The 26,464-nt window shown below is 32.1% G+C and overlaps 2 protein-coding genes across 2 annotated transcripts in view; one reads left to right on the forward strand and one right to left on the reverse strand.

Annotated features, from left to right (window-relative positions):
- Nucleotides 1–9,129, reverse strand: part of LOC129234037 (cytochrome P450 4c3-like) — a 31,907-nt gene extending 22,778 nt beyond the window's left edge. Inside the window, exons 1-3 of the mRNA XM_054867944.1 lie at nucleotides 8,919–9,129; nucleotides 5,939–6,051; nucleotides 1,327–1,412 (exon numbers count right to left, since the gene is read on the reverse strand). Coding sequence (XP_054723919.1) covers nucleotides 1,327–1,412; nucleotides 5,939–6,051; nucleotides 8,919–9,123 — 404 coding nt within the window. The 5' untranslated portion in view covers nucleotides 9,124–9,129. The remainder of the gene's footprint in view (nucleotides 1–1,326; nucleotides 1,413–5,938; nucleotides 6,052–8,918) is intronic.
- Nucleotides 9,130–15,455: 6,326 nt separating this feature from the next.
- LOC129217596 (cytochrome P450 4V2-like) overlaps nucleotides 15,456–26,464 on the forward strand; it is a 61,305-nt gene continuing 50,296 nt past the window's right edge. The window contains exons 1-3 of the mRNA XM_054851925.1: nucleotides 15,456–15,597; nucleotides 16,968–17,080; nucleotides 20,883–20,968. Coding sequence (XP_054707900.1) covers nucleotides 17,000–17,080; nucleotides 20,883–20,968 — 167 coding nt within the window. The 5' untranslated portion in view covers nucleotides 15,456–15,597; nucleotides 16,968–16,999. The remainder of the gene's footprint in view (nucleotides 15,598–16,967; nucleotides 17,081–20,882; nucleotides 20,969–26,464) is intronic.

Below are 26,464 nucleotides of genomic sequence, written 5' to 3' on the forward strand. Positions count from 1 at the left end.
ACTTTCCTTCAAAAATTTAATTTATTTGCTTATTTATTATTATTGAGCAATCACGATTGCTTATTGTTCTCATTTGACTGTTTTTGGCGTTACGCTGATTTTTCCCACCGCCACCCTCCGCACCATCACCGTGGACCGGCTGGCTCCTCACGATGCTGCTCCTATAGCGAAAGCCGTCTCCAGGTTGCATCCAAGTCCTACACACACGCGCATACATACACAACTACACACACACGCGCACATACACACAAACACATACACACACAAACACATACACACACACACACAAACACATACACACATACACACACAAACACATACACACATACACACATACAAACACTTACACACACGCATACATACAGACACCCACACACACACACACACATACACACATACAAACACTTACACACATGCATACATACAGACACCCACACACACACACACACATACACAACTACCCACACATTCATGCATGCACACAGACACAAACACATATGCCTACACACACATACACATACCCCCCCCACACATTCATACACACACATACACATAACCCGTATACACAAACACACACGCCTACATACACACACTCGTGATTGCGAAAAACATAATTTGAATTCAAGATGTCAAAATTCAAATTAATTTTTTTTTTAAATTTATGTTACTTAATTATGGTTACGATAAACTAAATTTTTGGTGGTTACTTTAAATAATTAAACAACGGCACTTGCTTACTTTATATAGAACCTACATCTCTCATCAACTGCATTGTACTGGGTTATTCTTAATTCCATATGGTGTTTCGAAGCTCTGTAGCTCTGTATAGCAAACTTACAAATGTTGTGTGTGTAAATCAATGGTCAGACGACATACATCAATGAAATAGTCCAGTTTCTAAAACTCACCACTCAACTTGGTACTGTCCCCGTCATTGACAGCACTTTCTAACATTGTGTACTTTTTTGTTTTGTACGTAAAAGCTCAAGTTTTTGAACTCCCTTTGTCGCATGACGTAGTAGAATTTCTTCAACGAGTAACAAGTGACTGCCAATAATGTTGATAAAATAACATGGATTTTTTTCTGAAGTAAAAAAAAATCGGTAAAACTCAAGCGACTATTTCACATTGCATATTCGGAAACCATGTTTCAACAAAATTGACGTCGCTTATGATTTGGCCATCCACCCTATTGGACCGGATTTTTAGAGTCTACTGTATTTTTAAAAACTCTTACTGTTCTCATGCTAAATAATTTAGTAGTGTTTTATTTAACTAAACGTTTCAATGTAAGAAACAAAATATTATCAAAGAAGCAATCCTTACAATGTGAATAAATTTCCTCCAAACACGCTTTTCAACACATCGTACTCTTTCGCTTTGCCTTGAAGATCAGGATGATTTATTAAAAACTGCAATAAAAAAAAACAAGATAAATTTTCTTTAAATTGAATTTATTGCAGGTTTTTTTAAGGATCAAAGCAGGACATTTTTTATACCCAAATCTTACCAATCCACCCTACAAATGTTTTTGTAAGAGGTGAAATATAGTCCTATTTTTATTCTTAACTTTAATGTTCCAAAAAATATATGCATGTTAACAACGAAAAATATTTTTAATGGAATAAAACGCCTTCAGCTTTCTCCAACAATATTCTACTTAAAATGAAGAACATTTTTCTGGTAACAAAGAGAAGGTATGAATTTCTGTTTTTGTTTTGACATAGTGCGTTAAAAGAATAGATATAATTTATAGCATAAGCTAAAGAAAGAGAGAGACTTTTGTATATTATGATGTCCCCCAAAAATGAATGTCGATTTTTTTTTGTCACATACGCTCATTTTTTTCATTATTTACAAAAAAAAGATTGTTGAAAATAATGTAATTTGAACAACAGCCATCCGACTTGCGTCTGAACTAGCACTTGTGTAGGGAAGACTGGAGCAGGTTGTGACATATATATATATATATATATATATATATATATATATATATATATATATATATATATATATATATATATATATACTATATATATATATATATATATATATATATATATATATATGTGGTGTGTGTGTGTGTGTGTGTGTGTGTGTGTGTGTGTGTGTGTGTGTGTGTGTGTGTAGGTTGTCACAGTACCTACGACTGTAGCTAAGCAAATAACCCTATAGTAGTAAAGGTGAAAATATATATGCCAATAACAAGCCTTCACGTAGCACGTACCAATACCGCTAGCACTTTTTTGACGGAAGTTAAAAGAAGGTGCTGTCAAAACTGCATATTTGTAATACAGTAGACCCTCGTTTTACGTGGGTTTATTTTATGCGGATGAGTTTCGGTTTTACGCGGATGCGGCAATGCAAACAGATAACATTTTCCTGTCATTCAAAATCCAAATTCCTAGAGATTGCAGATTACACGTAATATACTGAATTTTTGCGTGCTAATAACCGAACTTGGGGCCCCTGGAGACATTTTATGCGATTGGTTCCAGAGCTCTTTCCAGAAGTAAAGTTATTAAATTCACACAGTTCAGAACTCACTGGAAGAAGAACTTTTAGGAGTGATAAAGGAGGCCAAAACCAACGAGGATACCAACTTTGGTGACACACAACCAAAAACGTTCACATTGAAAATTTTGAGTCATTCCTAGACAATAGAAATGATCTTTCTGATTTGTTAGTGAAGGAAGATTCGATGATGGAAATGACGCAAGTGATCATGGATGCGTTAATGCTCTGCAAAGAATTACAGAGAAAAATTCTTAATGACTGCCAAAAGACTATAATAGCCAACTCTTTATATACAGAACACGAAATTAGTTTATGTTTTCTTTATGCATGTTGTGCATAAAAAATCGATATAATTACTCATTAAACTTATTATACAATTAGTCAGCACAAGAATGAAGTATTTTTTTTATCTACGGAACGTAACCCCTATTTTAACACTACTATTAGGTCTCAATTTACGCGGTTTCGATTTACGCGGCATTTCCGTGGAACGTAACCCCCACGTAAAACGAGGGTCTACTGTATTTTCATTTTTTAGTAATACAGTGCCCGCCGCTTATTAAAATCACATTGGTTCAGAAGATATTTGATTTTATAAAGCGGCTGATTTTATAAAACGGCATACCAAAACTCACTTTAAAAAAGTATAGATTTTGAAGTTCAAATACTTTAAAAACGAAATAAATTACTTCATTTATTTTTGTTTCGAGTGTTTCAAAATGCAGTTATTTTGAGCATTAGGTACATTTTTTAAAATTTGCACAAGGGTCTTAATCAAATGACAATACGCCAATATTTTAACTGAGTTGCAGAGTAAAGAACAATCTCATTTGAAAGTTTACAAAATGTTTATAAATTTTAACATTATATTTTGCTCTTGGCTCAAAAGTGCATCGTATAATATCAAGCACTTTTCTGATATCTAATGAAGAGAGCAAATTCGGCTCTGATATTTCTTCTTCTTCAGAGACTGATTCCTTCCTTTCTTGGTGCATCTTTATCAATTTTTGACGTATTATATCCAAAAGTTTGATTTTATAAAACGGCGATAGTGATTTTATTAAAGGATGGTTCTAACATGTTTTGATATTGCGATGATTCTGTTCTTCCAAATTTGATTTTAAAAAGCGGCTGATTTTATAATCCAGTGATTTTATTAGTGCCGGGTACTGTATTAGTTTACAACCTGTTTTAGTGAATTGAAAGATGTATGAGATGGTATGAAATTTTTCTTCCAGCTCTTACTGTATCTGAGACGTTTGCATTTACCCATTGTTCTTGGTTGATTATTTTTATACTACTCCATGAATCTCAATTTATGGCGTTTAGGGCTAGAAGTAACATTTTCTCGGATCAGGTTGTGTCATGTTACTAACCTATCCCGTGGTTCTTCCTGCTACCCTGCAGTAATTAGGTTCTCTCAAAACGCTGGTTCTCCTTGAGCTTAAAATCCTAATTTATGCTTTAGCAGTTGATGGCGTAGCAGAATCTCTAACAAATTTACTTTTTTTCCCAAGACCGTTCGATCCTATCGAAAAGCTGTTGCGATACAAAATCACATGTATAAATCTCCTAAATCAGGAAATCTTTCAGAATGCTGAGGATTAAACATAGTGCGTTGGTTTCAAGAATTCTTACGTATGTTTGAATTGTGAAAGTGATTATGTGTGCTTCAGTTTTGTTTGACTGCTAATTTTTTGACTCGAGAGCTAGACAAATTTTATGTTTCATTGATAAAACATAGTTCATGCTTTCTTATTTTTGATTGAGATTTTGCTAAAAAAAATTCATAACTGTAAAATGTTTCAATGAAAAATAAGACAAATGAAATAAGATACAAAAGTTTTTGTTTGATTTAAATTTAAAATTTTGGCTCTGGGCAAAAATTAAGGCATTTTTGCTTCAATGAGGTATAAACTGTTACACAAAAAGTGGAAAACTTTAACATTTTGTGTTCTGTACCCAAATTTAGCGGAAAACTGTGATTGCTCTGAATAAAAAGTTCTTAGATTCAGTTTGATTGTTACTCGTCGCAACTTGCTCCCAGTGGAGTAACAACCAACCTCTGTCACGGGGCTAAAAGTTACACAGCTTATCTTCCAGAATTCATTTGTTCTTGCTTTTTCAAACAGTGTGTAACAAATATTATTTTTAAATCTAAAACTATTAGAGCTACTTAATCAAAAAAATCTAAATTTACGTAAAAAAGAATCAATTATACAACTATTTGTGGCGATTTGTTTAAAAGTGTCACAACCAGCCCCTACTAAGCCGAATTGAAAAAAAACTTTTTCCGAAGTTCAAATTTAACGTTGATAAAAAGTTGTCTTTATAGCCTCATTTGTACCACAAGAACATGTATCCAAATTAAAAGCTATTTAGGTATCCCGCATGAGGCGTAAAATTTATAATTTTCTTTAAAAAAAAAAAGTTTTTTTCTATATATTTCATTAAAAATCGAAGATAAATTTCAAGAAAATATCAAGCTGAAATACATATCAGGGAGCCAATTTTCCAACCAGTACTTGCAATTGAATAATAATAAAGAAGTTTAAAAAAAAAAACTAAAACTTGAAAAATTCCATGTGTTTGATATCTGGGAGACTTAAATATTGCATAAGAGGAAAAAACTTGTTTCCAACATTAACAACCTACTTTATTGTTTACATTTTTCAACATGCATTTTTTTTTATTTATCTTTGACTGAAACCCTTTTTTTTTTTTTTTTTGCAATTGTTTTGGTATAAAAGGAAAAAAAATAAGATGGAATGCGGAAAAAAAAGAAAGAAAGAAAGAAACGACTTTTATTTATTTATTTATTTATTTATTTTGGACACCCTCGTGTGCAAAAGATAAATTGTTGGTGCACGGGTGAGTACGTTCGATTAGCTATGGTAGAACTTCTTGGTTTTTGTTTTGCCATACTTGCGCCTTTTCGTTGTCTTTTATCTACGTTATCACTTTCTTACATTTTACGATTTTTAAGACACCATTTTCAAATTAAATTGTTTTTAAAAAAATATTTTAGGAAGGTTACGTAGAAAAGTGCAGTATCTGGAGGCCATAAAGTTATTTTGGTAGTAAAAAGTAATAGAACAAAGTTATTAATCCTGCAATTTTGAAACTTTCTTCTTATACAACTGATCGCATATTTTGTGCTCCATTTTTCGTGTTTTGTATACGTTAAAACCATTTTTTGGTGTTGCAGTTTATTAGCAGTGAATTAGTTTTTAATTAGTAGTGAAAAACTTCTTTTCTTCAGATCAGCAATTTGTTCTTTAAATAAGAGAATTGTTATTAGTTATAGAAATTATGTCCCTGTTATAGTTCCACTTCAGTTCAAACATTCTATGTATTTTGAATTTTAAGGCATAAATTGATCAAACAATTTAAAAGATATATGCAGAGTCTATTAGCTTACTTTTACATATTCAGCTTTATAAACAAATACCATTGGGCGGTAACATATCCAGAGAATCGCTATTCCTTCTTTTTTGAAGAGGTTGCATATAGCATTAAGTAGCATGAATCCGCCTATAAAGGAAACAAATAATTAAAACTCAGCATTTCTTTCTTTTTCTCTCATATTTTGATACACATTCATATAAAATTAGCAGTTAACTAACAGGAGGGAAGTAATGTTCAATTACTAAAATAAAATTATGACAAATAATATTCAGATAATGAATGCAGCTAAGCAAACGCAATAAAGCTATTATTGAAGACTAAAAAGTTGCCCATCAAGGTATGTGACGGGTGAAAATTGCTTCTACTGTTCTACATTTTAATGACGCTACTGCCTGTTTGGTGATATTTTGACGGTTGAAATTTTAACCCCTAACTCCAATGCATTAACCCTAAACTCCAGTAGATAGCGGATCCAGTTAAGCCTTGTCAGAATCAAGCCTTTTCCTGCATGACAAACATTGTCAAAAAATGTTATCAAATTATCATGCCATGGGGTGAGTTTCACTGTTGATAACGTCAGCTTTACTCGATGATTCGCTATTATATATATATATATATATATATATATATATATATATATATATATATATATATATATATATATATATTATATATATATATATATATATATATATATATATATATATATATATATATATATATTATGTCTTATGAACGCTATCTTTTTTCTTTCATCCTCTAGAATCTATAAAAGACCGTGGTCGCCGCATCGTTAAGGCGTCAGACTCGTAACCACATGATCCCTGGTTTGATGCCAGCCGTGTGAAGAGCCTTCGTTTTAATTAATGGTGACTGGGGCACGTTAAATATATCGTGGTCACAAAGTCCTACAAAACCCAATTCCAAATCACTACCTTTTGGAATGCTGGACAAGGAATTTCTCGTTTTCTTCTTCTTTTTTTTTTTTTTTTTTTTTTGTGTGTGTGTAGATCAGAAAAACAGAGCCATCTTCATGGTTTCATTCAAACGGTTAAACCATATATAGTGGTAGTTAAGGGGAATCTGGAATTGAATAATAATATATACAGTCACTATTGCTTAAGGCGATTAGCGTCAATTTTGTCGTTATTCAACAAAATTTGAATCAGTGGGTATGATTATTCATTGAGTAATTTCATAACTTTTACGCCTGTGACCAATTAGGAATATAAGGTGCATTTTCAGAAAAAGATGAAAGTAAAAATGATGTTGAGCTTCAATTAAAGTAAAATATGAATTTAAATGTCAGGGAACTCGAGGCAGAATAAAATATTTAATAGTTTTTCCTGTCGGCTACATCACTAGTTTGGCTTATGTAAATGCCTACATTCTGATAATAATCACTTTCGGGGGTACCTTATGAAACAAACGATTTTGAAATCGCATATTACAATAGCATTTTAATATTTTCGTTAAGTCAGGATTAGTTTTATTATCAAAACATTGTTAAGGCACTTCTACAGTGCAGCATCCGTATATTCATTGCTAGGTGTTCTTATAATTTTACATTCTATAAGCACTGATCGTGTACAAAGTGAAATAATTCATTTCGTTTTGCTCTTAGAATTTGCTAGCTGAAATCTTTCTGTGATAATAAGAGTGAGGAAAAAGAAGATTATGAGATCCTGAATTATTATTTAACAGAAGAAAAGGGGAAGCTCTCTGTTTGCTTCTGGAAAAGAGAAATTTACTGAAATATTATCTTGAAATATTTCGTTTGAATGATATGGTTTCCTAAAGAAATTTCTGGAAAAAAAATATTCTTAAAACTATTTTTCGATCGATTTTATAAGTTCATTCAAAGAGAAAATTTTTTCTCCGTTCATTTTCACATAATTTTTCACTTTCAGTTTAAAGTAGATAAACCATAAAAATTCAAGTATAACAATTTGAGGAAAGAGCTACTGTAAAAAACGTTATTCTTTTAGTTTTTTAAAACTTTAATCCGATATTTACATTTTGAAAAACGAAATTTCTCCTAACTTCTTCTTACCCTAATTCCGTTACATAATTCAATCACTTTTTGTCATAAAATATTTTCAATGATTATTTCATTCAGACAACTTCAAAGATCTGTAGTCGAAGAAACAATTATCCATGTTTGATTTATTTTTAAAGGGAAAAAAAGGGTAAAAGTGCAATAGAAATATGTATCAGGGATGAGATCGGAAATTGCAGACATTGTATGCATTTAGAAAATGTGATGATTATGGATGAAACATGATTAAACTATCACGAGAACATCTTTTCTCCTACCCTGCCATCTCACAGCAGATTAATGACTCTCCACAAGGAGATCTTTATTCAGGCAAATGCCTTGATGTAGCTAAAGCAGTATACAGGGCCTTTGATACTATATAATGTCGACTTTTATTTTATTTTCCGTGTCCATATAACACCACAACCAACCAACCAACCAACCAACCAACCTGATTAAACAAAATTTAATTCTAAATGGTTTCAGTAACAGACTTTTATGCGGTTGTCGTATTTTCATATCTCTGGTCAAAAAAATTGAATTGCATTACGAATAAATATTAGCATCACAACCAACTCAGAAGCAAAATACTAGCATACGTAAAATCATAAAACAATAATATTTAAAAGAATATATGAAATACTTATGTATTTAAAAATGCAAGTTTGTTTGATAAATATTGATTTCAATCGTTCCTGCAAGCAAAAGGTTTAAGTTAGACACTTATTGAGCAAATTGAAGTTAAGATGGCCACGTTACTGAAGTTAGTAATATTTTTTGAACAGGGTTCTCTTCAAGAAATTCAACTCATGAAATTATGTTTGTTTTCAGATTAAACAATTTTAAGCAATGCACAAAATAAGAAAGAAAAATATTACAAACAATTGCAATAATATTCAAGATGTTTACCCATATTTTTTATTAAAAAATGAAACAAATCAGGAATGGTACTTACGGCATAGTGGAGGAACTAATTTTGAGTTCTGAAGATTCCAAGCCCAAACGACATAGCCAATGTAAGGGAAAAACCTAAATTCCGGTATTTTGCCCTTTTGATTTTTTTCGCCCCATTTTATGCGAATTATGATAAAAAGTGTGAGTCCAAACACGAACGAAATTATGAAGGGAAGAATAAAAGAAAACACTGAAGTTTCAACCATGATGGAACTGCAGTTCTCACTCGAATACTATATCCCATATATCTACATTCTTCTTCGAAGTAAAAATGGAGGAAGTATCCTGTATAAAACTATAATCGAAAGGGAAAGCTCATTTTGTTCTTAATATGATTATCATTAGATGATCTTATCTATAATATTGTAACTTTTCCTTAGCAAACATCATTCTTTTGTTACAGAAAATCTTATCCTATTTTTAAACATAAGGAGAATACTTAATCATCCCTGCTAATGCCTCTTCAGCGACGGATATGCATCTCTAATCTCTACTAATATTAAAGAAGTAAGTATGTTTGGATGTATGTTTGCAGGTCTGTGACTCGCTTAACACCAAGATCGTTCTGTCGATTCTTTTAAAATTTGGTGCTAAAATTAGTTTGTATTGCGGAAGGAGGGGGTGCACATCGAAGCGTTTTTTCTAAAATTCGATTTTTTTTATTTCAGTTTTAAACCATAAAAATGTTTTAAACTGCTGTTATTTAAGCAAAGGAATGAAGAAACATTATGAAACCAGTACCATTGGAAAGCTCGAAAAAAATTACCTCGTTGGAAGTTTTTCTCTCCGTTCCAAAACACTAAAAATTCAAATTAATAAGCAGAAAATTTATAAGTAGTTTTAAAGCAGTAAAAAAATAATTTTTGAAGAGGCTTAACTGAATATTTTTTTGCATGCGAGTATGCAACAATAAGCGTGTGAAAGATTAGCCATCTTTAAAAATGACTTTAATTGAAACATTTTCACTTCTAAACAAAAGTCATCTTCTGTTATTTTCTCAGTTTAAGAGGAATAATTCGCGGCTGAAATAAACTACAGGAGTCGCTGCATCTCTGGCTATTGCCTGCTGAGAAAAGTAAAGCAAATAAATCCAATAACTTAAAACCTGCTTTTAAACTTAGTGAGTGACGATATATATATATATATATATATATATATATATATATATATATATATATATATATATATATATATATATATATATATATATATATATATATATATATATATATATATATATATATATATATATATATATATATATATATATATATATATATATTTCGCGTTTATGGGATTTCTCCCTCCTGTTCATCTGAAGTTATATTAACATCACAAAATGTCTGAAGTCTATGTTTTACCCCAAAGAAGGAATTTAATATTTTACTTGTCTGGTTAGATTCTTAAATCTTTGCAGAGTGGCACATTCAAGTTCTAGAATTGCGAATATGCTCAGTAAATTATCAATTCGTAGTATAGCTAATAAATGCTATTGTAGGTTCATTTGGAAAAATATTAATTTAGAAAGACATGTTTAGCGGAAATATGTATTATTTTGCTTTTTTAGCTAGGAAAGAAGTTTTTTCCGCTTTTAAAATTCTGCAAAACTTCGGCTGGTTTTGTAAAAAAAATCTTTTTTTTTTTAAGACTTTTTATGTCCCTTTTATATTTTAATAAATTGTTAAAAAGTTTTAACTAAGATTAAAAATTCGTTCACTCTGCGGTAGGTTCATAGGATTATTATTTTTGATTCTAATTTATAATGTTACTATTTCCTTTGAAATCACATGAAAAAAATTTATTTAAGCTAACTCCAGGGGGAGACGTTTACTTTTCTTCTCCTTCGATTTAGAGTTCATAAAGTTTGCGGTTTCGTTTTGAATTTACTATTGATTGAATGCAGTAACTACAATTATATATCAAATTTCTTTCTTTCCGAACTATTCTTGCAAATGTTGATTCAATAGACAAAGCACTTTTATATAAGAATTCAGACCTTAAAGATAAATTTCTTTTTGTACGATGAAGGTCTAATTTCAACTCAAAACAGCAGTTAAGTCCCGAAAGTAACGGGATAGAAGTGACGTCATAAATTTGATAGCATTCGACGAAAGTTAAGTGATATCTCAGCTCACCAAATTTGAGGACAAAAATGATGAGTCAAATACAGTAACAAGCGAACATGTGTACATTCAATCATATTTTTATTTATTATTATTTTTTACGTTTTTCTCTCAAAAATAAAGTTTTTGACGCAATAGAGGCTAATCAACTCGCAGCAGTTGGTGTCAAATTTTTGCATATGAAAATTTGGATTAGGGGAAATAACATATATACTCTTTGTTTAAAAAGCATTTATACATATAGTTGGGGTAAGCCTATCCTGCTGTGAAGCACAGCATTACGACGTAACCAGGTTTGGTTAGTCCCAACTATAGACGAAATGCAACCTTGAAAACGTCTTCGATTTAACAGAAAATAACAGCATAAAAAAAAAAAAAAAAAAAAAAAAACAAGCACTTTTCCTAATGCACTCAGTAGGGCAAAATAACTTTTCTGGGTCAGAAAGTACGATTTCAGTATTGCTGTAACTTTCAATTATTCCAAGAAAGTGACCCTATAAATTATGCGATTGCACCGTTTTGAAATTACCTACCTAATAGAGCAAATCATCGTAGGATACTGTAAAGTAGGGATTTTTTTTTCGAAAACTGAAATTTAATTTTGGAACCTTACCCAGATTTTTTAATTTCTTTTTTTTTCTCACTGTGTGAATTCTTTCATTGTTACACAAATCAAGTTCGCAATCGAAAGAGTATACTGATACATTTTTGAAGCAAAAATTATTTGCCCTCTGGTCCTCGTTATCAATCTATACTGTCTTAAAGTCTGCCAAAATTTCATGCAAAATGTCAAATTTAAAGGCTTGGCGAGAAATTATAAGAACCACGCGATTTCACCTTCTGCGTGTGGCAGGATATTCATTTGCAAAGCATGTGAAAGGTATCTTTTATTACTCACCGAAAATTGCTAAATTTGGCGACTTTTCCAAACTTTAAGACTTTACATTTCGATAACGGGGACACGAGGGCAAATAATTTAGGCTTCCGGAAAAATGTTTTATGATGCTCCTTCTATAGCTATTTATTTAATTTTATTTAATTACTGCATTATTGTATGGTTTTCTGGTTAAGAGAGCTTGCGATTTCTTTTAATTAGTATTTTGTGTGTAAAACATTTTCCGTCGAGTTGAAATGTATTTTTCTTTAAGCAACGCGCATTGATAATGACTTCAATTTTAACTTTTTCATTCAAACCTAACTTGCTTTTTTTGCTCTGAAGTCATACCTTTTTTATTGCAACTTTGCATGCCTTATTTAAACCCACAAGTCTGCCTTTTGAACTTGAAATATTACCTTTTCCGTTAGTAAACTATTTTCTCTACCTCTCTTTAAAGGCATCCAATTAGGCTTTCACAATACATAATTTTATTACTTTTAGATTTTAAGTGCAAGTGCGTAATCCCATTTTTAAATCGTTCAAAGTTTTTAAACATTCTCAGATAGGTCTACAGGAAAATATTAAATATGCGATAAAATTGTTGCTGAAACTCGAAACAAAAAGACCGAAGTGATCTATTGTAATAAACCTAAGTTCACTTCATTTAAAGTGCGCACGTGTTTCGTTTTACAACTTCCGCTGTTAAACATTTCTTAATTAAAAAAAATGGCTTGATCTTTTCTAAGTAATCACGTGCAGTGAAAGGGTTCATTCATTCAAAACTACAGGAAAACATAAATTTATTTTTTTTTAGTTTACACGTCACAAATGGAATTTACGTTAGAACCACGATGTATTAATTTCAAAGCATGTAGTATTTTGTTGAAATTTCATTACCATTGTAGAAAATCTGTGGATGCTTTACACACACATTCAATAAAAAAAAATTTTTTTTCCTCATACAAGAGCATAAAACAAGAGCACTAAAACGAACTGCCGTTATTTTTTAAGATGGATCATGCATATGTTTCGTGGTTAGAAAGAACTGTTTTCTGGATCACACTCATCTCAGCTTTCTGGATATTTTATAGTTTATTACAGTATAAAAAATTACGTGAACGTGGAAAAACCTTGCCTGCGTTCTACGATGATCTGTCATTTTTGCGTTATGTAGCTTTGTTGAGATCATTTAACCACAAAATCTTGCCACCTTTATGCAGTAAGTTGTTTTGCTCGTATATTGTAAAAATAATCAACATGTTGTAGGTATTTCTTTCTAGAAAAAATGTATTGTCAAAGATAAGACAGAGTTTTGCGTCCTAAGCAGGTTTTTTAAAAAGACACTAAAGTTTTGGTTTTTTTATTGAACTGAAAAGTTTTTTTTAAAAAAAGGCGAGACTAATTGATGATGATGAGCAATTTATTGGGCCAATATGTTACACAAAAATTTGCCACCTTTATGCCGTAAGTTGTTTTGCTTATATTGTAATAATTATCAGCATGCTGTAGGCATTGCTTTCTTGATACAATAATTGGCAAAGATAAATTAGTTTTGCTTCCTAAGTAAAATATTTAAAAACAGGCAAACTTAACTTTTTATAGATTGAAAAAAAAAAAAAAAGGCGAGAAAGCTGAAGAGCGACACTATGCCATTTATTGTGCAAATATATTAATGCCATTATTTGCACGAAATCGCTTTTTTAAAGGCAGTATAATTTTGGTTGAAATTATTGTGCGATAGCACAACCCCTCCTTGGTACAACTTCTAGAACTAAATTTTCTCAACCACGTTGAATTTAAAATATCATTCTTCCTTGTTGAAAGTCCAGTTCCAAATTAATAACATGTTGGAGAAAAGGGGAACTTATTTGTACATTAATACTTTGTATACAATAAATTAATTAAAAAACTTAAACCTGTAAGTGAATTTTTTTTCGATCTGCAAAAAATATTTTGTATCAATCTTTACTAATAATAAAGCTGAGAGTCTACCTGGATTTCTGTCTGTCTGTCTGGATGTCTGGATCTCTGTGACGCGCATAGCGCCTAAACCGTTCGGTCAATTTTCATGACATTTGGCACAAGTTAGTTTGTAGCATGGGGATATGCACCTCGAAGCGATTTTTCGGAAATTCGATTTTGTTCTTTTTCTATTCCAATTTTACGAAAATTTTACCGATCAAATTATCACAACGTGGAATAGTAAATTACGGAATTATCATAACGTGGAACATGAGCGAGCCATTTAACATAGCAAATTGGCGAGAAATTCATCATCCATTATTTGTAAATGTACAGACGAGCCAAATGATATTTTAATTTTCTACTACGGGCAAAGCCGTGCGGGTAACACTAGTTAACAATAAAAAATGTAAACTTTTTTTTGTCTTAAAAAACACAAAACTATTAAAATTATTTACATAGTTTAGAGATTTTTCTAACAATAGGATGTAGAGAACATAATGAATTGCAGCCAATGTTCTAATTTTTTGGCCAATGAGATTTTTTTTTTCCAATGCCTTGTGGAAGAAGCAAAATTTGCTTTGACGCCTCTTATTGAGTACACTAAATTTCTTTGATAAGTATATAAGTTTCAAAAGTAAGTAAGTTCCAAAAATATTGGAACACTTTCAAATATTCACATTTTGACGGATTTTTCGACCGTTACATAATAGGTACGCTCTAGTTCCCATTTTTCAATAAACGTTAAACCACCCATGCATTTAGGGGCCAAGCAGCAAATTGAGAAAACAAAAAACAAAAATTATTTTTTTATCATTCTTCATCGTATGATCATCCGTAAAAATGAATTTTTAAGAATGTCCCCATATTAATTGTAATATGGTGTAGGTTATTGTTTCAAAACTGTAAAATGGTTTTAGAAAAATTGTATCCTGACGGAAAATTTCAAAAAATCCATTACTTAATATTTCTCACAACATAAAATAGTTGTAAAAACTGGTTGTAAAAACGTAGGAGATGGGTAAGATTTGAATCAAACCTTTGGCGAATGAGCACTGACACGTAATTAGACGACGATTCTATTCCTCTAATTTCTACAGAACTAATTGTTTAACTTATTGTTTTGTTCTTTTAGAAGGAGGACTAAAACACGCAAGTCGTTTCAAGACTGACAATGTTTATTTTCATGTACATGTATGGAACAGAAGACATGTGTTTTAATTCGATGATCTGTAATTAGAATTAGTAGACTTGATTGTTTTAGAAAAAAAAAGCACGTGAGTTCGAAAGTCTTCAGCACTGGAGGAAGATATTCGAAAAATTATTGAGTTTTGTACATCACGAGACTTAAAGAATTAGACAAGGGGAAATCAAATTTACAAGTATAATTTTCTTCGAGAACTGCAAATGGTGCAGAAAAATAAGATGAGTGGACAAATTAAATTTAAAGCATTTTTCCTCATTCTATGAAATAAAACTGAATTTTGAGGTTATACACGTTCCTTTCAAAATGGCACAGTCATTCCTCTGGTTGTTGGCGAAAATAGTTCTTTGTTTCTTACTTGTGGGCCTGAGTTGGATATGCTATATTTTGATAAAATATCAGAGCTTACGGAGACGTGGCAAACAATTGCCGACATATTTCAATGACATATTTTTCCTGCGATACTTGAAACTGATCAGGTTATTGAACAACCCGAATGTGTCTACTCTATGCAGTAAGTTCTATTTATGTTACATTTGGTGAATTCCAGCAGTAACGAAAGGACAGCTTTTACAAAAAAAAAAAAAAAATCAATGCATTTTTGTCCAGAAGTCCTTTATCTTCAAATAATTCGGCCTCTTGAGTGTTATTTTTTGTGTGTGTTTCTTTTGTATTTTCTGTATTATTGTTATATATATGTTTTTGGATTTATAACTAGTTGTAATTTATTTCCGAGAGAGGATCCTTTTCCAATATTAACGTCATTTTATCTTGGCAGGAGAGATTTATGTTTGATTTCCATTATTAGGTCTTTAGTTTGGCATTTACGGAAAACTTGACTGTTAGATCGTGCTAGTTTCTCTTATTCGTCTTCGCCTTTTTTTTTTCAAAATTCTTTACAATTATAATTCTGTAAATATCTGAAAACATGTTTCAAATGATTATATTTAACCTCTATGCAAATTTTCAAGGCATTATATAGTTCCTAAATATTATATTGCCAAGTGTGAAACGAGATATGACAACAAACCAATACCGGTGATAACAAATTACCATTTGTTCTATTACCAACAAAAAGTTTTTTCACCAAAACTCAGTACAGTTGAGACAAATATTCAAAGAAAATATCATAAGGTATTGCTACAATTGATGGTTGGCATAAATCATTCATAGAACAAATACATTCGAAATTACACTCGAAATTAACTTCACAAAAGGAAAGTGAGACATCAGGAAAAAATAAAAAATAAAAACATGGTGTACAAAAGTGGACGAAAATGCGATTCATCTCACCATCTAGTAATGAAAAGATCATTCCGTAATCTTTCCGCTACTTTTGTTTAATTTTATTCTATTAGTTCGTGCTTTTGAAGCTAAATTTTTACATTAATAGATTGATTTTAATTCTGTATCAAGAAAAAGAAATGTACATTTAAAAAGTTAGTAGATATTTAATAAGTTTAATTGAAATTTTTTTAATTCTAACAATTTATTATTTTCATCTAATGCCGAAAATACTGGCATTTTACCTCATCAAATACCAGTATTACGAAATTGAAAAAAATGCTCGAAATGCCGGTATTCGGTATACCGGTATAGTGGTATTGCCATCACTATCCCGAATGATGATAATTTTGCCAAATGGAGCTCAAAATTTGGTCGAATGGAACTACAAATTTTGCCGAATGATGATAATTTTGCCGATTAGAACAAAAAAAAATTCCGAATTGTCAGACAAAACTTGCCGAGAAGAAAATTTTCGGAAGGTCACAGTGACCTCCCCTGACCTCCCGTAGGGACGCCCCTGATCCTAATGCTTTTTTTGTGACATAAAATGTATCAGTGTAGCTCAACTATTTAGTAATATACCTTATTTCGTTTCAGTTTTATTCCAAGCCATAAATGGAGTTTGTAAAATGTTCTACAAAGAAGGAATGTTTGCAGTCTGGCTGCCTTTCAGGCCGTATGTGGTGATTCACAATGCAGATTGGATTAAGGTAAAATGATTGATCTACTTGTATGTGTAAATGTATGAATAAATGTATGTGTACTTCAGTATAACTATGGAACGCGTGACACACATACAACCACACTCGCCACTCTAATTATTTACTTTGTGCAGGAAAATATTGTATATAGGGGGGGGGGTGCGCAATGATAATTAATGGCAGTTACTTGAAGACTTATTGTCTGATCAATGTTTTAAGGACAATGAAATTAAACCATTTTCTAACACTTTTTAAGAACTGTTGCAAGCCATTTTTTTCACATGGTTTGGCGTCATTGACACATTATTTGTAACTAGTTCAAATTCCCCTTGGAACGAAAAGGGCATCAGTTGGAAAAAACGAAATCGAGTTCGTAATGCTTTAACTCAGTAGAATTGTATCAACTTACATCTGATTTAGAATTTTTTTTACTTACTGTGTTCAATGCAAAAGTGTTCTTTTGCGGTTGTGTGATTGTTCTCTGTGCAAATTTACGAACAAAGGTCTCTAATAATGCCAACTCTGAAAAAACGACAAAAAAGTCAAATTAAACTTGAAAAATAATCATTGTCAATGTACAAACATGTGAAACTCCGTTTGATAAACTCAAACATACTATCAAAAACTCTGAATTCACTTCAATGGAAACAAAAAAAAATCAATCTTCACATTCGAAGCACTGATAAGTCGTTATCTTCTATTCTCTATGTGCAGCATATGTAGCACAAGATCATGTCATCCTCCTGATCCATCGATGTCGTAATACAAACACGGAAGTTCTAATAATGTCAAATATGGCCTTTATGATCTAGTCTACTTTTCAAAGGCTATCAAATCACAGAAAAAAATGACGGTACACAACGGTATTATTTTATTTTTTTTTTGAAGTAGTCAACTACATAAATTAGGTTTTTATAACAATAGATAACATTCTTATTGCTAGTAAACTGCTGTGAGCAAATTTACTGTAAAATAAGATTAGGCAATTTGTAGAAAACATTTTTGCAATTACTATTGCAACATTTTTTGCCCCGTTGATATTAACTGCTTTTTGATGTCGTTTTATCATCAGTTAGCCTTTTTGGTGACCATAAAATCACGACCTAGTGAGTTTATGTTATCCTACATAGAAAAATGGAGGGTTCTATTTATTGGTGGCCTTTATTTGTAGTACCCTTACGAATGGGTCTTAGTTAGAGCCCTCGCCTTATGCTTGAAAACTTTAGTAATAACATTGTAAATGATTTTAATCAAACAATCAAGACAAGAAATTCCGCCCAGAACTAAACGAGCCTACTTTTCCCTACACAAATATCGACTTTTTAGTGTCTGATCAATATTCTCAAAATCAGCTAAAATTGCAAATTATTCGAACATAATTTCTTAATATTTTAAGCTGATTTAGAAATAAAATATGCTTTTCCCATCTAAAGATGGGATGCGTTAAAAATTAATAAACGAACAAAAAAAGAAGCAGCATCTTTTAAACAAAGCAACTAATATATTATTTTCCATTTAAAAAAAGAATCTTTAATCGCTTTCAAAAATAATTAAAAATAACAAGCTCATTAAATTGAATACATCATATTAAAAAAAAATCGTTTGTTTTTCTCCTGTTGCCAAAAAATAATTAAAAAAAGAATAAATGTAGGCATTTCCAAAAATAAATGAACAATAAAATGTCAACTTAAAGAAATAATTTTCATTATTAAAAAAAAAAAAAAAAAAAATCGTCGGCGTTTAGCTTTATGTTAAAACATATAGAACTCCGAATTTCTCCGTCAAAAACTGAATACATAAATTAAAACTTTATAGTGAAAAAAAAATCATATCAACAATAATCATTTCACAGCAAAGACCATAGCTACGGAGTCAGCGTTAATCTCATTTTGGGGTAAAAGAGTCAGATTTGGCAGGCGAAGGTTTTTAATTCAAAGACTCGTTTTCGGAATCGGTCATTTTCCCTTCAAGTCTGCAATCCTGCCAATATTTACGGAGTTGGAGTCGGACTTATTTTGGGATAAAGGAGTCGGAGTCGGAGTCGAAGATATTAAATTTCCAGGATTCAGAGTTAGTCATTTCTCATTCTTGTCTAAATATTTACCAAAGCTACTGAGTCAGAGTCGGAGTCCGACTAATTTTCGGATACAGGAGTCGGATTTGGAGTCGACTGTCCTAAAATTTTAGTAGCCGGAGTCGGGAGTTTGTCATCAAGAGCTATTTCCAACAAAGTTTGTTTGAAGTAAATCCGCCTTTAAGTTCGGAATCTACATTGACTTTTAGTTTCGCCGTTCGCACCAATGTTAAAGGATTTGAACTGCCCAAAATTGAACGGAAAATTGCTCAAATCAAAAAGATATTTTCTATACATGCTTTTATTCAAAAACCTTGTCCTACAAAGTTTTTTGAAGTAAATTTGCCTCTAAGTTCGGGATACATGGTTTGAAGATATTTGCCTTGAATTTCCCCATAGGCGCTAAAGTTTTTTTGAACTCTCAAAATTGAACGAAAAATCAAAACATACGGGAGTGAGGTGTCCTTGCCAAGATCTTTCGAATAAAGAAAAAATTGTTTGAATCGGACTATTCACTCAAAAGTTATGAGGTGGGACAGACAGACAGAAAGACCGACAGACATTTGCCCCCAGGTCAATACCCTACTTTCCCATTTTTGATTTTTCAATATTTATTCAATAATTTTATTTATTTTTGGCCCTCCCGTTTTTTCATTTTTCGCGATATTTTTAAAATGCACTAAGCCTTATGCTTTTTTCTTCTTTCTCTGACTTTTACTGGGGAAAGTAGGCTAAAAACAGTCATAACAATAACAAATGAAAATATATAATAATAAATGATGTATTTTTGTACTTTTCATTTTTTTATGAATAAAACCTCCCGAACCGAATTCCCATATACGCAATGTTAAAGATCCCCGCTTTATCGAATAATTTCCCGGTTAATCGAATAATACTGATCATCATTCGCAAATATTTTTGGTGAAATTTTTTTTAGAATAAATTAGGAAATAACAATTATTGACATAAAAATATAAAGTAATATTTTTTGCCAACAACGGGCGAGAAAAAAACATTCTTAGTATTCCATCAAAACGTTTCCACTGTTTTATAGTTTCTTTTATCTCTTTGCCATTACAAAAAAAAAAAATAAATAAATAAAATAAAATAAAATAATAATAATAATAATAACGCAGTCGATAATTGAATTAAATAACACAAAGAAATATACACATTTTAGACGATAATAATGTGATAAATATTAAATGTAAAACACAACAGACAAGGGGCAACAACCCACTGTTATGGAATTTTTCAAAAAAAAAAAAAAAAAAGTGCTGAAAAAAAGGTGCTAAAACAAAGTTTTCATAACTCAAGTTGTAAGTTACTTAATTTTCATACGTACTTGTAATATATCTCATTAATATATCTAACCAATTATTAAACTATTTTGATGTTAGCTTATTTCAAAAACTTTTTGTCAATAACATTAATTAATTCACTTATATAGCTCTTGCCTTATTATTGTTACGTTTTAAGACAAATGTTGTCATTTTAGAAAGACAAAGAAAATTTCCCCGCTTAATCAAATAAACCTTTCTTCTTGGAACCGACAATATTCGACTTAGCGGGGATGACAGTATTAAGAAATTGGTACTCTATATTGTAATAGTTGACAAACCAAAAGATAGAAGAAACAAAGGAAGAAGAAACTTAAACTTTTAAGTTTAACTTTCTAACTTTTAAGTTTCAATTTATTACTGAAATTGACGCTTATTGAATTTCAATACATTCTAGATGGTAATTAACCATCCCGACGCATTGGATAAAGCAGCTCCTTACAGTTTGATGACTTGCTTATTTGGTGATGGATTACTTTTAAGGTATAATCTTTAAAATCAATTTGTAATGTAATTGTCATTAGTAGCAAAAAAATATGAAATCAAATTTAAGGTTATTATTAGCTTACATTTAACATAGTAGCAAAAAATTCTGCATAGAATAAATGACTAGTCAAGGTTATGGTTAAGGTTTTTTTTTTTTTTTTTAAATTTGCATTGTTGTTAAGCTGTGACGTTGCTGTCGTAGTTCATTGAACAAACTAATTCTTACGGTGAAAATAAAATTTAGCAACCTAGAAATTGTACTTTTATAGCTGCGAAATTTTCATTAATTTTCAACTAAGATGCATATGTTATTTTTGACATCAATTGGAATTCACTGGTTTGACCAGTTATTATTGGTTTATAGTTAGCACTGTAAACCGAAAGTCAATACATTTTAACCAAGAAGAACATAATATAGTTTTATAGTCTGAGTAAAAAATTTAAGGCCAGTACACTGTTTTGAGAAATTAGACATATCTTAAAATTAGGATCAAAAAATCATTTAAGCGCTAATTATTAACTTTAAATGCAAGTAAAAAAGGCAAAAAATTCATTTGTAACAATTTCATTATCAGAAAATATTACAGATCATTATTTGAATCTGAGTAAAATCTTTAAGCCGAACATAGAAAAAAGCGTATGAGAACAAAAATACAGACATTTAATAAGCTTGTGTAGGAGCCATTTCTTCAAATTTCTTCAAATATTCTTGTTTTCATGAATGAAACTTGTTTTTGACAAAGTTCGGGATGCATTTTGTGCTATTCATCTTCCATAATAGGTTTGATGAAGTAAAATGTCCCTCATTTGTATAAACTTTATCTCTTGGGTTAAGATGTGGAGGTTTAGTTGGTTTTTTCCAGGTTTCATCATTGTTGACTCAGAACCAATTTTTTGCGCTGTTACTCGAATGGATAGGTGCATTTTCTTACTGACATTTTCACTATTCTCGAGCAATAAATTCATCATTTGGTAAAAGATGACTATGATATGCTTGTGAATTCATTTTACCTCAAACAAACGTAACTGAGTCCACACCATTACAAGCAAAGCACTCTCAAATCCTGATTGAGCCTCCATCTAATTGGTGCTTGCAGAGTAGCTTTGTTTGGTAGCTTTGTTTGAAAAGCTACCCAAACACCAACATCCTATTCCATTACTTAATGATGATCGCAATGTGGTCAATTTATCTAACCACCAGCTCTCAGCCGACGAGATATCCGTGTTAAAAAGAGGGGGCAACTTTGCTGTAGTTCCCAAGTATATTCCGGTGGAAGACATCGTAGCCAACATTGAAGCCGGTCTCCACAAGCTTCCAAAGGACGTGGCAGAAGACATCCGCCGAGAGGCATCAAGGATTTTACAGTGAGCCAATACACCAAGGAGCAATATCCCAGCACAAGAAAGACGTGCCTTGAAACAGCTGAAGTCCAATCAAGATATTGTCATCTTAGCCGCTGACAAAGGAAATGCCACCGTCGTCCTTAACTCCAAGGACTACCAGGACAAGATCCAAGAATTGTTAGACCCCGATATCTACTGGTCCCTAACTAAAGATCCAACTGCGAAAATTCTGCGAGAGACAAACAGACTCATCAAGGATTCGTCAATTCCACCCGAGATACAACGCAACATAAAGAAATCAGAAACTCTCCCTCCTAGACTCTATGGACTACCAAAGCTCCACAAGTCTGGAGTTCCCCTTCGACCTATTGTAAGCGCCATTGGTTCACCGACATATGAGGTCTCCAAGTACATCACGGGTCTTCTGTAAACCATTTATTGGATTATCATCATCTTTCATTAGAGATTCCAGTGACTTCGTTCAAAAAATCCAGTCAATTTCTCTGCAGCCATCCGATTTACTCATAAGCTTCGACATTGTCTCACTCTTCACAAAAGTCCCAGTTGAAGATGCACTACAGCTGATTACTCCACTTTTCCCTCCCGACATCGCAGCCCTTTTCAAGCACGTCCTGACGACCACTTATTTCCAGTGGAACACAAAATTCTACGAACAACGGGATGGTGTTGCCATGGGCAACTTCTTGAGCCCTGTCATCGCTAATTTCTGCATGGAGCTCTTCGAACAGAAAGCCCTTGCCTCCGCCACAAAGAAGCCCAAGGTTTTGTACCGATACGTCGATGACACTTTTGCGGTGTGGAGCCATGGAGAAGAAGACCTGCAACTGTTTCTTCAACATCTGAATAGCATTCATCCCAGCATTCAGTTCACCATGGAAAAGGAGAGCAATAATCAGCTGCCTTTCTTCGACGTTCTTGTGACGAAAAAGGAAGACGGGACGCTCGGCCACCAAGTGTACCGCAAGTGCACACACACAAACCGTTACCTTCATAAGAACTCAAACCACCACCCGAGACAAAAAACGGCTGTCATCAATCCCCTCATGCACTGAGCAGAAAGAATCTGCGAAAAGACACATTTGAAGGAGGAACTGAAACAGTGGCGTAGCTAGACCCGACTTTCGGGGGGGGGTTACTTCTTTTATATATATATATATATATATATATATATATATATATATATATATATATATATATAATCGCTTGGAATTTTTTCCTTTTCTTCTTTTTTTTCTTTCTCTTCTCTCTTCTTTTTCTCTTTTTTTTTTGAGACTAACGTTTCGGGGGGGGTTTTGTCCCCAAAACCCCCCCCTTAGCTACGCCCCTGAACTGAAACACCTTGGGCTAGCACTTCAAGCCAATGGATTCACTAGAGGAGAAATTGAAGAGCCCTTCATCCCAGGAGGTCGAATAACGAACAGAAGCCTACCCCATCTGAACCATTAGGGAAAGTGTTCTTGCCCTACCTACACAGAGTTACTGACCGAATTGGAAAACTCCTTGAAAAACACAACATCAAGACCATTTTCAAGCCCACCACTCAACTTAGGAACTGTTATCGCCCGGAGAAAGACCCCCGTGACCCTTTCTCCACATCTGGAGTTTACAAAATTCCGTGCTCCTGTCGATCAGTTTATGTTGGAACTACACTGTAAAAAAAATTCGGAAACGTTTCTGAGTATATCGTGCAGCTGCGGTTCATGAAATTTTCAAAAACGTTTCTGAGTATTTCGGAATCCTCTTTCTGTAATGTCCAGAAACGTGTCTGAGTATTTCGGAATCCTCTTTCTATAATTTCCAGAAATGTTTCTGAGCATTTTGGAATCCTCTTTCTGTAATTTTCAGAAACGTTTCTGAGTATTTCGGAATATTCTTTCCGTAATTTCCAGAAATGTTTCTGAGTATTCTGTGCAGCTGTGGTTCATGAAAGTTTCGAAAACGTTTCCGAGTATTTCGGAATTCTCCAAACAATTTTCAAAAACGTTTCTGAGAATTTCGGAATCCTTTTTCCGTGATTTTTTCTAAAAAATAATTCTTTTTTAATAGTATTGCATGCCATATCAGTTTCAATTCTTTCATATCTAAGAGCAATGAAACAAGCAATTTTAGAATCATTCGTGGATTTTTTTTTCTGAATTTCTAATGACAAATAGCATGGTTAACAGCATAACATATGCACAGTTATAAATTTTTGAAAATTTATAAAATAATATAGTAGTTTCATTCATAATCACAAAATCGTCGGGGGAGGGAAGGGGAGTACTTTCTCAAAAGTGGGATTGTTTGTTAAACAATATTAAACTTAAGTTTTTCTCTCAATATTTTCAAGACAAAATTATCAACATATTGTATTTTTAATGCAGAACTTAAAAACATATCTTGTATCAAACTTGATAGCTTTTATTTTCGGATAAAATTTGACAGAACTTACCTACACTTTGCGTTCCGAAATTCGTTCACGTCAAGTCAATTTCTTTGACGAACAAAGTGTACCGAAAAGTACCAACAGAGAAATTGCTGAATTTAAATATGACACCAAAGTCCCCCTGCTGGAACCATTCGGGTTTATTCCTCTGTTCTTGCCCTTTTCCAGTTTATCACAAATATAGATACTTAATCAAAATAGGTTACTGATTTAGAGTGTGCGCATAATGCATTATATATTTTATTTATTAAAACATTGAACTCTATTACATGATTATTCCATTTCATATATACGAGAGTTCCCCCCCACCACACCATAAGAGTGATGGTGCACCCATAAAATGATATAAAGCACCCCCCACCTTAAAAAAAGCAACCCCTTGAAAATGTCAATGGCACAGTCTGCGTGGTGAACGCCCCTCGTCTTCTCACCATATGTGCATTGCATATTAATAACATAGTATTTAAAAACTGATCACTTTTAAAACGATGACATGAAATAATATTACTTTTTATTTCAGCATGTAAATGCAGCTGTTCCATTTTTGCCACTGACTCATTCCTCCTGACTGTCCTACATTAAACTAGTATATCCACGAAGGAAATGTTATTTTCGGAACTAATGTCAAGGAATTTTTTTATTGTTAACCACATTTAACAAAATGAATAAGCAGATGAATTAATTTCATAACAATGTTCTTACTAATAGATAACATGGTCATTTTCTAATGGTATAAATATTTTTAAATGAATGAATAAATTATAATAAAAAAGATAAATTATACCGGCACATTTTTTGTGAAGCATATTACAATACTAGAAAATATTTGCATTACCATATTTCTAATGAATTAAACAATTGATTTTTTTTTCTTTTTGAACCAAAATGTATGTACATCCAAATATTTCGAAATAACTTTTCTGTGATTGCTTCTCAAATATAAATCTTACTTCTTTTGCGTAATTAATCAGTTTCAGTTGGTTACAACAAATAGTACACCGCGCACATAGGTATGTAGGATAACTTTAAATTTATTCGATAAACCCAAAAACAGTTACAATTGGAGCCTCATCAAATGCAAATCAACAAAAATATAAATGCATATAAGAACATGTTTTAAAATATTCATTAATACTTACAAGTGAACATGAGCGGAAGAAAATCTAAGTACCTCCATTACAACTGAATAAGTAATCCAAAGGGTTTCGTTTCATTAAGTATAAACACGGGTGTTAAAACTATTCACTCTTGAACACACAATATATATCTAATTATGGTCGCATTGGAAATTGTAAAGAAGCAAATGGTTATTAACTAACTTAATAGCTGCGTACATCGTCTAAAAAATCAAGAGCAGTCCAAAATGCAAAGGCGTAAAATTAGTTTCGACACATTTTACTACTCTCTAGACATGAAATAACAAGCAATCCAATGCTAAACAGTTGCTGACTGCAGCAACCATAGATAAGAACAAAAGAAGTTCTCGTTATTTCCGACTCATTGGCGCCTGTGTTGGAAGGATGAAATAGGTTTCGAAGCGTTGCGTCATCACTTCCGCTTCTAGATATCTTGAAATAACAAAAAGCTTTCTGAATGCTGAGGAGTTCACTATTGGATGAAGGATTCCTACTATTTCGGAAAAGTTTCCGATATATCCAGAAACGTTTCCGAAATTTGTTACAGTGTACGAAGTGCAGCATCAA

Source organism: Uloborus diversus, chromosome 1 (genome assembly GCF_026930045.1).
Source record: "Uloborus diversus isolate 005 chromosome 1, Udiv.v.3.1, whole genome shotgun sequence".
Taxonomy (NCBI): Eukaryota; Metazoa; Arthropoda; class Arachnida; order Araneae; family Uloboridae; genus Uloborus; species Uloborus diversus.